The sequence below is a fragment of the Rana temporaria genome, chromosome 4, assembly GCF_905171775.1.
Source record: "Rana temporaria chromosome 4, aRanTem1.1, whole genome shotgun sequence".
In the NCBI taxonomy this organism is placed as follows: Eukaryota; Metazoa; Chordata; class Amphibia; order Anura; family Ranidae; genus Rana; species Rana temporaria.
In genome coordinates this window covers 155642340-155659735 of record NC_053492.1, presented here as the reverse complement: position 1 = coordinate 155659735, position 17396 = coordinate 155642340, and the positions used below count along the sequence as shown (strand labels likewise).

General features: G+C 42.8%; 1 protein-coding gene across 5 annotated transcripts in view; it reads left to right on the top strand.

The window, feature by feature from the left end:
* The window catches only part of VEPH1 (ventricular zone expressed PH domain containing 1), a 500435-nt gene that overhangs the window by 386476 nt on the left and 96563 nt on the right, over positions 1-17396 (top strand). For all 5 annotated transcript variants that reach the window (XM_040349240.1, XM_040349244.1, XM_040349242.1 and 2 more), the window contains one exon: positions 13926-14065. In XM_040349240.1, the coding sequence (XP_040205174.1) occupies positions 13926-14065 (140 nt within the window). The remainder of the gene's footprint in view (positions 1-13925; positions 14066-17396) is intronic.

Below are 17396 nucleotides of genomic sequence, written 5' to 3'. Positions count from 1 at the left end.
AAATTAATATTATTTAGAACTCTGCACAATTAGTGTTATTACTATAGCATCATATCATTTCCAAGCTGCACACATTAACCACTTGCCGACCGCGCACCGTCGAAATACGTCCACAAGGTGGCTCTCCTGGGCGAGATCACGTAATATGACGTCCGACGCGTGAACGGAAATTGGGCGCGCGCGCGCGCCCCCCCGCCGTTCCCGATGATCAGATTCGATGCAGAACTGATCAACCACCAGGTCCAGGCCAATAAAATCTGGCCTGGACCTGGTGATCGCTCTAACCAATGGTTGTCTTCCCCTGGCAATGTTTTGTAAACATTGGCAGGGGAAGTACTGCTCTCTCCCTCGTGTCGGTCTTTCCGTTCCAGACCGAGAGGGAGAGAGCATCTAACCGTGAGTTGCACAACACTACACTGACACCAGGTCACGTAGGCACACAATTCACCCCCCGATCACCCCCCAAATTAACCCATTCACTGCCTGTCACTGTGTCACCCAGTACAGCAATCAGATTTTTTTTTGATCGCTGTACTTGTGTCATTAGTGACAAAAATAAGTGTTAGGGTAATCAGTCTTAGGCCCTAAAAAGTCTAGGGACCCCCCCTAACCCCCCCAATAAAGGTTTAACCCCTTCATTACCCCCTGTCACCAGTGATCACAGTATAAGTGTCACGGGTGACGCAGTTTAGCTAGTTAATTTTTTATAGCATCAAGGCACCCGCCATATTTTTTGCTATAAAGTTTTAACCCCCTGATCGCCCGGCGGGTGATCAAAGTTTGGTTTTAGCGCCAGATAGGGTCTGCGTCGCCCCAGGCAGCGGCCAATAGCGCTAACACCCACGCACGCACCATACGCCTCCCTTTAGTGGTATAGTATCTGATCGGATCGATACTTGATCTGATCAGATCTATACTAGCGTCCCCTGCAGTTTAGGGTTCCCAAAAACGCATGGTTAGCGGGATCAGCCCAGATACCTGCTAGCACCTGCGTTTAGCCCCTTCGCCCAGTCCAGCCCACCAAAGTGCAGTATCGATCGATCGATCACTGACACAAAACACAAAAACACATAACTGCAGCGTTCGCAGAGTCAGGCCTGATCTCTGCGATCGCTAACAGTTTTTTTGGTAGCGCTTGACTCGGTCACTAACAGGTCAGGTGCTTTTTTGCCTGTGAATCTCACCACTGTACCCCTAAATTTAGAGCCCAAAATGGCAAATCGATGGTACAGTGATGAAGAGGCCTACTTGTTTATGAGCCTGACAGATAGTGATGAGGAGGTCACGCATCTGTCAAATTCTTGCTCAGAATACGATCCTGTAGACGACAGTGGCTCCCTGACAGATAGCTCTGACGACGGAGTGGTCCCTGCTAGGGTCAGGCGTACCAGACCCCGATCTTCTGCTGTCGCTGAGGTGCAAGAACCGCAGGGCTCTCGTATGGAGGAGAGAAGTACTAGCGCCGCTATTCCTTCTGGTGAACTGGCAAGCACCAGCGGCCTAGTACATCCTGGTCATATATCCAGCACTGCAGTAACACTTGGTGACGTGGCGAGTCCCATAAGTGCAGTTCAAGCTGGAGAGGTGGCAAGCACGAGTAGTGTCCCGCTGCCACCAAGAAGAAGACGACAAAGACAGGCCCGTCCCCATAGTGCCCTTCCTGCTGCATTCGCCAATCCTGATTGGGTACCCACCACTTCTGCAGCACCCGTACTTCCCCCATTCACTGGCCAACCCGGAATTCAGGTGAATACAGTTGATTTTACGTCACTGGATTTTTATTCGCTGTTTTTCACCGAAGATCTCTATAGATCTATAGTGGACCAAAGCAATTTGTACGCTGGTCAATTCTTCGCCGCTAATCCCCAGCTGTCCCTTGCCAGAGATTGGAAGCCAATTACGGTTTCCGAATTTAAGATCTTTCTGGGCCTTTCCCTCATCATGGGCATTACTAAAAAGAGTGAGCTGCGGATGTATTGGTCCACGCACCCAGTTCACCATATGCCCATTTTCTCTGCCTCCATGGCCAGGACACGATACGAGCAGATCTTGCGGTTCATGCATTTTAGTGACAATGAACTCTGTCGTCCTCGGGGAGACCCTGAATTCGATCGGCTCTACAAAATTCGGCCCCTCGTAAACCACTTCAACGAACGGTTTGCAGCCTTGTATAATCCCCATCAAGTTGTCTGCGTTGATGAGTCCCTGGTTAAGTTTTCTGGCCGCTTGTCATTCAAACAATTCCTTCCCAGCAAGCGTGCCAGATACGGGGTCAAGTTGTATAAGCTCTGTGACAGGGCAACAGGCTATACATCTAGCTTTATGGTTTACGAGGGAAAAGACAGTCACGTAGAGCCGGAGAATTGCCCTGATTACATAGGGAGCGCTGGTAAGATAGTGTGGGAATTGGTGTCACCCTTATTCGGAAAGGGGTACCACTTGTACGTGGACAATTATTACACAAGCGTGCCACTTTTTAGTCACCTTTTTGATTATGGAATTGGCGCATGTGGCACCGTGCGACCTAATCGCCGGGGCATCCCCCAACGGCTTGTAGAATCCCGTCTTAGTCGGGGGGAGAGAGCCTGCTTACAGTGTAATAATTTGTTAGCAGTGAAGTGGAGGGATTCACGGAATGTTTTCGTTCTGTCCACGCTTCACGCAGACACGGCAGTCCAAATTCCTACGGCGGCTGGTGTTGTGGAGAAACCCCTCTGTATCCACGAGTACAACCTTAACATGGGAGGGGTGGACCTCAATGACCAGTTGTTGGCGCCGTACCTAATTGCCCGGAGGTCCAAACGCTGGTACAAAAAAGTGTCAGTGTATTTGTTTCAATTGGCTTTGCTGAACGCTCATGTGCTATACAGAGCTTCAGGACGGACTGGATCCTTCCTAAAATTCCAGGAAGAGATCGTCGAAGCCCTTCTGTTTCCAGATGGTGCTGTGCCCCACCTTCCCAACGCAAATGCAGTGAGCCAGCTGTATGAGAGGCATTTTCCTTTTGTCCTCCCTGGTACCCCTACCCAAAAAACCCGCCAAAAAAGATGTCGTGTCTGCAGCAAACTCGGATTTAGGCGTGACACCCGCTTTTATTGTCCCGACTGTCCTGACCAACCTGGTCTCTGCATTGGTGTATGTTTCAAACGCTACCACACACTAATTGAGTTTTAGCGTAGGGTACAGCACCACACAGTCCTAGGCACACCAACACAGGGTCTCGGAATATGTGATGGCCATCACATTTTGAGAGACCATAATCTGCAAGGTTCAGTTTACAGTTTTCTTACAGTTTTTATAAAAGTGAAAAAAAGTGGAAAAAAAATTAAAAAAACTCACACAAAAACACAAAAAAAATATAAAATAAAAAATCCAAAAATAGTTGTGGTTGTATTTTTCTCCTCTCTTTATTGTTCTCTTATGTTCACTCTCTACTGTCCACTCACTATTGTTCTATATCTATTCTCTCTATTTTTACAATGTTTTATTGTATTTGCTTTGCAGGTATGGTATGTTATACTGTAATGTTTGTTTTATTGTTAACCATCATTTGTTTAGCAGGTACGCCATTCAGTTGCATCGCGGATTTATTTAGCGTGACAGCAACAGCGTTTGCTCCCACGATTTATAAAGCTGTGACTCCAACGCTGTAGGAGGTGATTTCACCACCACGGTTAAAAAAAAAGCATATATGCCGAAGCATGGGGGCAGCAGGGGCGGAGGAGCGATTTTGCTCCTAATGCCGCGTACATACGGTCGAAATTCCGACGGAGGCTTGCCCATGGAAAAGTTCGACCGTGTGTATGCGGCATAACTTTTTATGCGGGAGGATGCCCCCATGCTTCGGCATGTATATTTTTTAGGCACAGGTTGCGTTAAAATTTTTTTTATTTTTTACTGTATTTATTTTTTTGGTATTTGCTTTGCAGGTATGGTATGGTAAGATCTTAATGTTAAAATGTAATGTTACTTTGTTATAATGTTTAACCATCATTTGCTTAGCAGGTACGCCATTCAGTTGCAGCACGGATTTATTTAGCGTGACAGCAACAGCGTTTGCTCCCACGATACATAAAGCCGTGACTCCAACACTGTGGGAGGTGATTTCACCACCACAGTTAAAAAAAGAGCATATATGCCGAAGCATGGGGGCATTAGGGGCGGAGGAGCGATTTTGCTCCTAATGCCGCGTACATACGGTCGAAATTCCGTCGGAAGCTTGCCCGTGGAAAAGTCAGACCGTGTGTATGCGCCATAACTTTTTATGCGGCGTACATACGTGTGTGAGCGGCATAACTTTTTTGCGGGAGGATGCCCCCATGCTTCGGCATATATAAATGGTGCGTGTATGCCCATCATTAGAAGTGGGTGGATGAAGGGAGGTATTCTAATGGTGGGCATACCCATCGATCAATCTTTTTTTCGTTCAGCCAACAGGCTGCATGAAAAAAAAAAAAGATTACAATACATGTCCAACAAGAACCATCAACGTATGGTATGTTGCTGGACTTTGAATGGTTATACCAGAATGATGCCTGCGGGTTTAGGTATCATCTTGGTATCATTCTTTTCAGCCAGCGGTCGGCTTTCATGTAAAAGCAGTCCTAGCGGCTAATTAGCCTCTAAACTGCTTTTACAAGCAGTGGGAGGGTATGTCCCCTCCCCGGATATAAACTGCGCCATTGGGAAAGTGGGAAAACATTTTATCACACCGATCTTGGTGTGGTCAGATGCTTTAAGGGCAGAGGAAAGATCTAGGGTCTAATAGACCCCAATTTTTTCAAAAAAGAGTACCTGTCACTAACTATTGCTATCATAGGGGATATTTACATGCCCTAAGATGGCAATAAAAATTATAAAAATAATAAAAAAAGTAAGGAACAGTTTAAAATAAAATTAAAAAAGCAAATTAAATAATAATGAAAAAAAAAAAAAAAAGCACCCCTGTCCCCCCCTGCTCTTGCGCAAAGGCGAACGCAAGCGTCGGTTTGGCGTCATATGTAAACAGCAATTGTACCATGCATGTGAGGTATCACCGCGAAGGTCAGATCGAGGGCAGTAATTTTAGCAGTGGACCTCCTCTGTAAATCTAATGTGGTAACCCGTAGAGGCTTTTAAAGGCTTTTAAAAATGTATGTAGTTTGTCGCCACTGCGCATTTGTGCGCAATTTTAAAGCATGTCGTGTTTGGTATCTATGTACTCGGCCTAAGATCATATTTTTTATTTCATCAAACATTTGGGCAATATAGTGTGTTTTAGTGCATTAAAATAAAAAAATATGTATTTTTGCCCAAAAAAATGCATTTGAAAAATCGCTGCGCAAATACTGCGACGTAAAAAAAAATGCAACACCCACCATTTTAATCTGTAGGGCCTTTGCTTTAAAATAATATATAATGTTTGGGGGTTCAACTTAACTTTCTTGCAAAAAATAATATGTTTTTATGTAAACAAACAGTGTCAGAAAGGGCTTTTTCTTCAAGTGGTTAGAAGAGTGGGTAATGTGTGACATAAGCTTCTAAATGTTGTTCATAAAATGCCAGGACAGTTCAAAACCCCCCCAAATGACCCCATTTTGGAAAGTAGACACCCCAAGCTATTTGCTGAGAGGCATCTCGAGTCCATGGAATATTTTATATTTTGACACAAGTTGTAGGAAAGAGAATTATTATTATTTTATTTTATTTTTTTTGCACAAAGTTGTCACTAAATGATATATTGCTCAAACATGCCATGGGCATATGTGGAATTACACCCCAAAATACATTCTGCTGCTTCTCCTGAGTACGGGGATACCACATGTGTGAGACTTTTTGGGAGCCTAGCCGCGTACGGGACCCCAAAAACCAATCACCACCTTCAGGCTTTCTAAGGGTGTAAATTTTTGATTTCACTCCTCACTACCTATCACAGTTTCGGAGGCCATGGAATGCCCAGATGGCACAAAACCCCCCCAAATGACCCCATTTTGGAAAGTAGACACCCCAAGCTATTTGCTGAGAGGTATGTTGAGTATTTTGCAGATCTTGCTTTTTGTCACAAAGATTTGAAAATTGAAAAAAGAAAAAAAAAAATATATATATATATCTTTCTTCATTTTCAAAAATAAATGAGCGCTGTAAAATACTCACCATGCCTCTCAGCAAATAGCTTGGGGTGTCTACTTTCCAAAATGGGGTCATTTGGGGGGGTTGTGTGCCATCTGGGAATTCCATGGCCTCCGAAACTGTGATAGGCAGCGAGGAGTGAAATCAAAAATTTGCGCCCTTAGAAATCCTGAAGGCGGTGCTTGGTTTTCGGGGCCCCGTACGCGGCTAGGCTCCCGAAAAGTCCCACACATGTGGTATCCCCGTACTCAGGAGAAGCAGCAGAATGTATTTTGGGGTGCAATTCCACATATAACCATGGCATGTGTGAGCAATATATCATTTAGTGACAACTTTGTGCAAAAAAAAAAAAAAAAAAAAAAAGTTTGTCATATTCCAGCAACTGGTGGCAAGATATAAAATATTCCATGAACTCAAAATGCCTCTCAGAAAATAGCTTGGGGTGTCTACTTTCCAAAATGGGGTCATTTGGGGGGGTTGTGTGCCATCTTGGCCTTTTATGGCCTTCAATACTGTGATAGGTAGTGATCGGTAGTGAGGAGTGAAATCAAAAATGTATGCCCTTAGAAATCCTGAAGGCCGTGCTTGGTTTTCGGGGTCCCGTACGCGGCTAGGCTCCCAAAAAGTCCCACACATGTGGTATCCCCGTACTCAGGAGAAGCTGCAGAATGTATTTTGGGGTGTAATTCCACATATGCCCATGGCATGTGTGAGCAATATATCATTTAGTGACAACTTTGTGCAAAAAAAAAAAAAATTGTCATATTCCCGCAACTTGTGGCAAAATATTAAATATTCCATGGACTCAACATGCCTCTCAGCAAATAGCCTGGGGTGTCTACTTTCCAAAATGGGGTCATTTGGGGGGGGTTTGTGCTATTTGGGCATTTTATGGCCTTCAAAACTGTGATAGGTAGTGAGGAGTGAAATAAAAAATTTGCGCCCTTAGAAATCCTGAAGGCGATGCTTGGTTTTCGGGGTCCCGTACGCGGCTAGACTCGCAAAAAGTCCCACACATGTGGTATCCCCGTACTCAGGAGAAGCAGCAGAATGTATTTTGGGGTGCAATTCCACATATAACCATGGCATGTATGAGCAATATATCATTTAGTTACAACTTTTTGTAATTTCTTTTTTCTTTTTTTTTTTTTGTCATTATTCAATCACTTGGTACAAAAAAAAAAAATATTCAGTGGGCTCAATATGCCCCTCAGCAGATTCCTTGGGGTGTCTACTTTCCAAAATGGGGTCATTTGGGGGGATTTTGTGCTATTTGGGCATTTTATGGCCTTCAAAACTGTCTTAGGTAGTGAGAAGTGAAATCAAAAATTTGCGCCCTTAGAAATCCTGAAGGCGGTGCTTGATTTTCGGGGCCCCGTACGTGGTTGGGCTCCCAAAAAGTCTCACACATGTGGTATCCCCGTACTCAGGAGAAGCAGGAGAATGTATTTTGGGGTGCAATTCCACATATAACTATGGCATGTGTGAGCAATATATCATTTAGTGACAACTTTTTGTAATTTTTTTTTTTTTTTTTTTTTTTTTGTCATTATTCAATCACTTGTTACAAAAAAAAAAAATATTCAATGGACTCAACATGCCTTTCAGCAGGTTCCTTGGGGTGTCTACTTTCCAAAATGGGGTCATTTGGGGGGGTTTTGTACTTCCCTGCTATTTTAGCACCTCAAGAATTGAGATAGGCAGTCATAAAATAAAAGCTGTGTAAATTCCAGAAAATGTACCCTAGTTTGTAGATGCTATAACTTTTGCGCAAACCAATAAATATACGCTTATTGGCATTTTTTTTACTAAAGACATGTGGCTGAATACATTTTGGCCAAAATGTATGACTAAAATTGAGTTTGTTCGATTTTTCTTATAACAAAAAGTAGAAAATATCATTTTTTCTCAAAATTTTCGCTCTTTTTCCGTTTATATCGCAAACATTAAAAATCGCAGAGGCAATCAAATACCATCAAAAGAAAGCTCTATTTGTGGGAAAAAAAGGACGCAAATTTTGTTTGGGTACAACATTGTATGGCCACGCAATTGCCAGTTAAAGCAGCGCAGTGGAAAATTGTAAAAACACCTCTGGTCTTAAGGCTGACAAATGGTCCGGTGGGAAAGTGGTTAAATAGCTTCCCTTTAATAGCATTTGATAGAAGTGGTCTTTGTGCCTGTGTTCCTGTGAAATGTCCTGATCAAATCTTATTAGGACTCTCAAAAGGCACACATTGTGAAATGTAGCCAGTTAAAAAAAATAAAGTCAATACACATCTTTCCAATAATATATGCTATATCCATTCAAACTAATTACCGTATATACTCGAGTATAAGCCGACCCGAATATAAGCCGAGGCACCTAATTTTACCACAGAAAACAGGGAAACGTATTGACTCGATTATAAGCCTAGGGTGTCTATCTGCATGCCTCACTGTGCCTCACTTTGCCTCACTGTGTCCATGTAAATGCCTCATTGTGTCCATGCCTCATTGTGTCCATGCCTCACTGTGTCCATGCCTCACTGTGTCCATGCCTCACTGTGCCTCACTGTGCCCATGCCTCACTGTGCCCATGCCTCACTGTGCCCATGCCTCACTGTGCCCATGCCTCACTGTGTTTATGACTAGACTGACGTTTAACATGGGAGTCTATGGAAGGGGTGCCCGGCTTTGAAAAATCGGAGCTCCCCGGCCGTAGGTCCCCCGGACAACAAACTTTGCACACTTGTAGAGAAGAAATGGGGCCAAATGTGTGCCAAGTTCTGAGTCAAGGGAACCTACAGCTGGCTGGTACCGGGTCCCCAAAATCACCAGAGAAATGACAGTTTAACACGGGAGTCTATGGAAGGGGTGCCCGGCTTTGAAAAATCTGGGCACCGTGCTCCCCGGCCGTAGGACAACAAACACAGGTGTAGAGAAAGAATGGGACTACATGTGTGCCAAGTTTGGTACCAGGTCCCCAAAGTCTGGGAGATCAATCGCAAAAAGGTGACTTGAGTATGAGCCGAGGGGGGCATTTTCAGCACAAAAAAATGTGCTGAACAACTTGACTTATACTCGAGTATATACAGTATCTTTTATATATATTATTATTATTACTATACTCAGTTGTAATAAGAAATCAATTCCATTACATTTGGAAGCTATCTCTCTAAGACCACTTTCATACTGGGGCGCTTTTCAAGCGCTTTGGCGTTAAAAAAAGCACCTGAAAGAAGCCTCATCTGCAATCCCAATGTAAATGCCTGAGTGCTTTTAGAGCCCTTTCACACCGCCAGTGCCCGAAAAATGCTGGTAAAGCTCCACTAAGACCCCTTTCACACTGGTTCGTTTTTAATGCTCTTTGGCGTTAAAAAAAGCGCCTCAAAGGGATGGGGCGCTAAGGACTTATTCACACTGGAATGCAGTGCAGGAAACCTGCGTTTCGTGCCCAATCCTGCACTGCTTTCAAACCGTGTGTGTGTGCGATCTGCTGCAGGTGTCAATATAATCCTAATGACAGCCCAAACACAGATCGCAAATGCGTTTGCCTGTCCCGAATCACAGGGTATCACAGTACCATGTGATCTGGTGCAGTGCATGAAAACCATGCATGCACTACTTTTGGTGTGATCCAGTGTGATTTCATCCCATTCTAATGAATTGGCTGAAAAATCGCACTGCACTGAGTCGCACAAGAATGTGGACTGTGTTATTGTGCGAATCAGGTGTGAACTGGCCCTAAAAGAGAAAAAAAAAAACTCCTAATACAAACGATGCAAAGTAATTTGGCTTTAACCACTTCCTTACTGGGCACATATACCCCTTCCTGACCAGGTGAAATTTCAGCTTGTGGCACTGCGTCACTTTAACTGACAATTGCGCGGTCGTGCGACGTGGCTCCCAAACAAAATTGACGTCCTTTTTTCCCCACAAATAGAGATTTCTTTTGGTGGTATTTGATCGCCTCTGCGTTTTTTTTTTTTTGCGCTATAAACAAAAATAGAGCGACAATTTTGAAAAAAAAACAATATTTTTTACTTGTTGCTATAATAAATAGCCCATTTTTTAAAAAAAAACATTTTTTTTTTCAGTCTAGGCGATACGTATTCTTCTACATATTTTTCAGAAAAAAATAAATAAAAAAAATCGCAAGAAGCGTCTGGTTTGCGCAAAAGTTATTGCGCTTACAAAATAGGGGACAGAATTATTATTATTTTTTATTATTATTTTTTTACTACTAATGGCGGCGATCAGCATTTTTTTCGTGACTGCGACGTTATGGCGGACACATCGGACACTTTTGACCCATTTTTGGCGCCATTCACATTTATACAGCGATCAGTGCTATAAATATGCACTAATTACTGTATAAATGTGACTGGCATTGAAGGGGTTAACACTAGGGGGTGAGGAAGGAGTTAAATGTGTACCCTAAATTGTGTTCTAACTGTAGGTGGAGGGGGGTGACTGGGGGAGGTGACCGATCTATGTCCCTATGTACAAGGGACACAGATCGGTCTCCTCTCTCCCCTGACAGGACGTGGAGCTCTGTGTTTACACACAGAGCTCCACGTCTTGTCCCTGTAGCCGCCGATCGCGAGTCCCTGGCGGACATCACGGCCGCCAAGCACTCGCATCGGCATCTCAGCGATGCGGCGAGCACGCGCGCGCCGCCGTCAGACGCGCGCCCGCGTCGCTGGATGCGCGCAGGCCGTGTTTTAACGGCCTGTTAGAGATTGAGAACCACCCCGCGGCCATATAAAGTCGTACGGCCGTCGGGTAGTGGTTAAAGAGTATGTAAACCCAACATTTCATATTCCTGATATGTGCTGCTGTACCATGTACCTATATAAAAAAAGTTATCCTGTTCTCTTTGCATTGCTTCCTTTGTGTGATATCCCTGGTGTTCCTGCAAGTCCCTCTGCTTTCTTATTAAAAACTGACCACACTAAGCAGGAGCACACACACCGTGGTCAGTTCTCCAGCTATGCTGGGAACTCAGACTGCTTCCCTCCAATGATGAGATGTGTCCTGAGCCCCCCCCCCCCAATGACAATGATAAGCTTTAATTTATGTAAAACCTTTATCCCAAAAGGAAAAATGTTTTATGTAACTGCTTATAAAGTGTTAGCTGGCGTTTGGCTTCATTTTATTAGTGTATTGCAATCTACTACTACATCTAACACTCCTGTTCCCATCAGGTTCACAATGTTGCTGTAAAAAGGTGCCCCTGTGCTTCTTCATCCAGAGTGGGGGCACTCTAGTATAGGAGGTGTGTTACTGGCCAGATCACCAGTCACAGAACGAGACAGTCACATTTTGAAATGTTCTAGACACAAAGGGCTAGATTCAGATACCTTTATGCGGGCGTAGCGTATCTCCTATACGCTACGCCACCGTAACTTTGAGAGGCGAGTATGGTATTCATAAAGATTTTGCGGCCGAAGTTACGGCGGCGTAGCGTATTAGGCCCGGCGTAAGCCCGCCTAATTCAAATGTTGAAGCTGTGGGTGTGTTTTATGTAAATTAAGTGTGACCCCACGTAAATGACGTTTCTAACGAACGGCACATGCGCCGTCCGTGAACGTATCCCAGTGTGCATGCTCCAAAACACGTCGCAAATAGTCAATGCTTTTGACGTGAACGGAACCTACGCCCAGCCCCATTCACGGACGACTTACGCAAACGTGAAAAATTTGACGCGGTTTCCGACGTCCATACTTAACATTGGCTGCGCCATGTTTTTGGTGGTTTATCTTCACGCCTGAAAACGCCTTACGTAAACGGCGTATCTTTACTGCGACGGGCAAGCGTACATTCGTGAATAGGCGTATCTTGCTGATTTACATATTCTAGGCGTAAATCAGCGTACACGCCCCTAGCGGCCAGCGTAAATGGGCAGTTAAGATACGACGGTGTAGGAGACTTACGCCGGCCGTATCTTAGCAACATTTAAGCGTATCTCAGTTTGAGCATAAGCTTAGGCTCCATTCACATTGTAACGCCGCGTACGCAGCGTATTTTGCCGCGATTAGTTTACTTTTTTTTTTTTTTCACAAAGAATTTACATTGATGTCTATGGCCGAACGCCAATGCCGCCTGAAAAAAATGGTCCGGGACTTGTTTTCAGGCGGCAGGCGTACGGCGTTTATGAGATGTGAACCATCTCATAGACATCAATGGAAATTCTCCCCTACAGCGGCACGGGCGTCGCGCTTCAGGCGTTTTGTCGCCTAGGTGTGAATGCAGCCTTAAAGTTGTGCAGATTCGGACTTACGACGGCGTATCTACTGATACGCCCCTCGTTAGTCTTTATGAATCTGGCCCAAAGAGTATGCAGCGTGGTTAGTAGCTTGGTAACTTTGTACTAATTTGTGTTGTGGTCATTTCTGCAAAAAGAGGTGTTTTTTGTCATCCGGTCAGAATAAAAACTTGTAATCTATAAGTGATGAGGCCTGGTATTTGCACAGAATGATGATTCAGAGCCATAGGGCAAGGAGGCGGCCACTAGTGTGGTAATGCTCTATGATAGTCATTGGTTTGTTGGAGCTGGAGAGATGATACAGAAAGCTGCAGAGATGCAAGCTCTGATTTAATCCTCTGACTGTATAAATTTGTCTAAAAAAAAAAAAAATGAACAAATTATTTAAAAGAAAAAAAATGATCACAAGCATGTATTTTTTTATTTTACCTGAAGCCATAGGGGTTCATATACTAAAGACAAATAGACTGTGCACTTTGTCAGTGCAGTTGCACTAATTTTCACCAGAGATTAGTAAATGCGGTGAAGCTCTGCTGATTTTCCTCATACAATTGTGTGCAAACAAAAATGAAGATTTTTTTTTATTTTTTTTTCCTTGCACCTAATTGGGTATTCTTTACAAAGTGAAGCTACACCACTTCACTAACCTCTGGTGAAAATTAGTGCAACTGCACTTGCAACGTGCACAGTCTAGTTGCCTTTAATAAATCAACCCCATAACATTCTTTTAATTAAACCTTAGTTACAACTCCATCTAGTCCAACCTTTGTGTGTGATTATTTATCAGTATTACATTGTATATCCCTGTATGTTGTGGTCGTTCAGGTGCTTATCTAATAGTTTTTTGAAATTATTGATGCCCCCCCCAACCTGCTGAAACCACTGCTTGTGAAAGGGAATTCCACATCCTTGACTCACTTACAGTAAAGAACCCTCTACACAGTTTAAGGTTTAACCTCTTTTCTTCTAATTTTAATGAGTGGCCATGTGTCCTCTTAAACTCCCTTCAGCGGAAAAGTTTTATCCCTATTGTGGGATCACCAGTATGGCATTTCTAAATTGAAATCATATCCCCTCTCAAGCGTCGCTTCCCCAGAGAGAATAAGTTCTGTGCTCGCAAACTTTCCTCATAACTAATGTCTCCAGTCTCTTTATTAGCTTTGTTGCCCTTCTCTGTACTCGCTCTATTTCCAGTATCCTGAGGACTGGTGCCCAGAACTGGACAGCATACTCCAGGTATGGCCGGACCAGAGTCTTGTAGAGCAGGAGAATTTTTGCTGTCTAATATGTATGGTCTGGACAGAAAGAGCAGAATAGCATCTATAGTTCCTCCGTTTATGGCTCGTGGATTCTCCAGTTACTGACTAGTATGACCAAATCATCATTTTAATTATGTAGGTAAATCTAATTTACCAATGTCCTAAAGTTGGCCTGATATAGAACCTAGGTATAAGATTTGTGTGCATGAAACAAGGGTTGATTTGGTCACCTTATTATATAATAATAATAATTCCGTGTATGAGCATTATTGCAACAATGTATTTACACTTGGAAATATGTTTCCCTCTAGATACATTTAAAAGCTGTGTGGCCAAGCTGTTCTTTAGCTGTCCTATGAAGAGTCATTACTGCCTTTACAGCAAATCCAGTTTTGTCTTAATCAGTCGACATCCACAAATTTGGATCCACATTATGTTTCTCTTTCAGCAGGTGAGTGAACATCAGTACTGTAAGTACACTGAGAAGGGAAATTCTCCCTTGTGATACCTATACTAGTAGTCCTATGTTTGTTTCTGTAAAGCCTCGTACACACGATCAGTCCATCCGATGAAAACTATCAAATACAGCTATGATTGTGTCTGGGAGGGATCTTAATTATCCAGGTCATGTTACAGTATATCTATCTAGTAGTAGCTTGTAACATTCACCTGGACCTGTTCTGTAATGATTAGAGGTTTCCTTGGTTGTCCAAACCACTTCAGAAGAACTGGCTTCGATAAGCTACAAAACGTCCTCAACATTACAGTTCAAGTCCAGTTGAATGTAACTAATTACTACTAGACAAAGCTATGGTTGTGTTTTAGTAATTGCTACCATTAAAGACTCCTATAATTCTCAGTATTATTTATCTAAGGACAAGATAATGACGAATGTTAATTTCCTTCTTCTGTATATTTATCTATAAAACTGTATGTAACAAACAGTGTTTATTTGCAGAAAAATGATTTTCTACTAGATAAGTAAACTTGCCGTGAAATAGCAGCCAGTGGAGACGTTTTGTCTCGACAGCTAAATCCTAAATGTATCCAGTCTAGAATCACTTGGTTTCAGATCCTAAAGGGTATTTTGAAATGAAAGCCCATCCCACTCGCCCTTTTCAGTGAGATGCAGAAGACCCAAGCTCTTTTTTTGTTCCAACTCCTAAGTCACTGTAATAAACGAGTTCATATTTGGGAGAAAATATCAAATAATAAAACAGTATTTTAAACAGTATTTTAAAGACAGAGAAGATTAAGACCAAAGTAAAAAGACCAGAAGAATTGAAAGCTCTTTTTTAAACTCATAGGCCAGTTTAGAGGACTAGTAAATGTCCCTAAGGGGCCCTTTACTGGATCAAATATGGAGGAATATAATAGCAGTAATTTAAGGGGTATCTTTATATAGAAGTGAATTTGACATTTGACAAACATTCACTTTAGGTTTATTCTCCATGTAAACAAGTTATAAAGGACAGTGACTGATTCACTTGTAGTGAATATTTGGTGAATGCTTCCTAATGGTCTTTTAACCACTTAAGGACCAAGATTATTTTTGACATTTGTTGTTATAAGATAAAATGTAAACATCCCTTGTAATATAAATAAGCAGAGATCAGGGGTCAAAAAACAACTTACACTTAAAAGCAATAAAAAAAAAATGTGTTTTATTAAAAAAAAAAATAGCCCTTTTAGGCCAGAGGGCAGAAGTGACGTTTGTCCTCCAAGGGCATAGAGTCGAGTGGGGGCCATCTTGTCCTCACTCGATTTCCTGCCCATCGCTCTATCGGATCCAATCGTTTCCGCTGCTACTGATCTCTCTGGTAAGCGGCGGAAACGACCGGGAAGCTGCAGGAGGGGGGTGGACACCTCTCACGCTGCCCATAAACGTGATCTCATGGCGAATCTGCCACTGGGACCACTTTAATGTAACAGAGGATTACCCACTGCTGCCATAACCCTGTTTTTAAGGTCAAAGTAGCGACGTATATCCACGGTGGGCGGTCCGTAAGAATAGTTTAATTACAAAAATCTAAAGAATGAAAGTGCATGCTACTCTAATTTTTTTTTTTTTCGTTTTATGTGCTATATGTGTGTTTACATATATGTATTTTTATAAATCATAGTCTATCATTTCCATGTACTTCTTCCATCTGAATTACATGGTTGAGCCTACCAGTCATCTTTCTTTCTTGTTCTAAACAATGAGAGGTAGCAGACGATCAGTGTCCTGTCACTAGGCAGAATAGGGAGATGCCTTGTTTACACAGGCATCCCCCCGTTCTGCCGCTCCGTGACACGATCGCGGGACACTGGTGGACATCGAGTCCGCGGGTCCCGCAGGCATGGTCACGGCGGAAAATTTAAAGGGACGTACCTGTACGCCCATTTGCCTGTCCGTGCCATTTTGCCGACGTAAATATTCCTGCAGCGGCCGGCAAGTGGTTAATCACAACTGTCCTGTGACTCCCCCTTAGGCTCAGCCCCCTTTAGATACAAAACTCCCTGCTGCTGCTCTGTGTGACCCTCATCGACCCCGCTACTACAGTATCTGTACATACACTCCGGCCTCAGTGCACCTCTCCACACAGTGCATGCCCCAAATTCATGTACCTGTGAACAACATGAATATGAATCTGTTGTCCTCACCAACATTTGTAGTGTGAAGGCACAAATAAATTATAAAGAGTGAATTCTCCTGATAAGGTTTAAGACAATATATGATGTAAACTGCAGCCAATCAACAACTGAATGTTCCTTAAACTGTAGCAATTATATGTTTTCAGTTAGAACACATTTTGAATTATTACTTTAGAATTTACCCTGTAAGTAAAAATGATACACCCTTTACAGAATTCAAATACTACCAGCTTTCTTTTTTCTTTTAGGACTGTTATATAGAAATCTGTAGTTTGTCCTTTTAGTAGCTTTAGGCACTAGCCTAGCCTTAATTTCCCTGCTAAACAATTGCTGCAATTAAGTTAAATGCAGGAAAGGCCACATTTATAATTTATTGTTGGCAGTCAGTTTGAACAGACTGATGGGATTAATTTGAAAGAGGAAAGAGGAACAGTCACTGCACAGTGCTACAAATTTGGAAGTCGCCTACTCATGCAAACAACAAATCCAACTTTTTTGTATACCTTTTGTAACATTTGTAACTAACAACCTTCTTAAAGGAGTAGTGTAAATATGCTTGGTGTCAATATTCCTATCACTATGTGTAAATTTTTTTTAAACCCTGTTTCTATATATATTTTGTAATTATCAATGTACATTGATGTAGCTATATTTGTTCTTTGTGGTGCTACTCAACAGTTAAAATGGTTTCTAAAGGCAGAAGGTATTTTATCTTAATGCATTCTATGCATTAAGATAAAAAGCCTTCTGTGCGTAACAGTCCTCCTCAGCCCCTCTAACACTTACCTGAGGTCCCTCTCTGTCCAACGATGTCCACGAGTGTCTCAGTGGTCCAATATTCTCCTTCCTGATTGGCTAAGACACAGCAGCGGCACGATTTAAGCCCCATGTCCCATCACTGTCCAAATCTTGCCGCCTCAACCTCTGCAACATCTCCAAGATACGCCCCTTTCTAAACAATGACACAACAAAGCTCTTAATTCACTCCTTGGTCATCTCTCGCCTCGATTACTGCAACTCCCTTCTCATTGGCTTACCTCTACATAGTCTATCCCTCCTTCAATCCATCATGAATGCTGCTGCCAGACTCATCTACCTTACCAAACACTCTGTGTCTGCTACTCCTCTCTGTCAATCCCTCCACT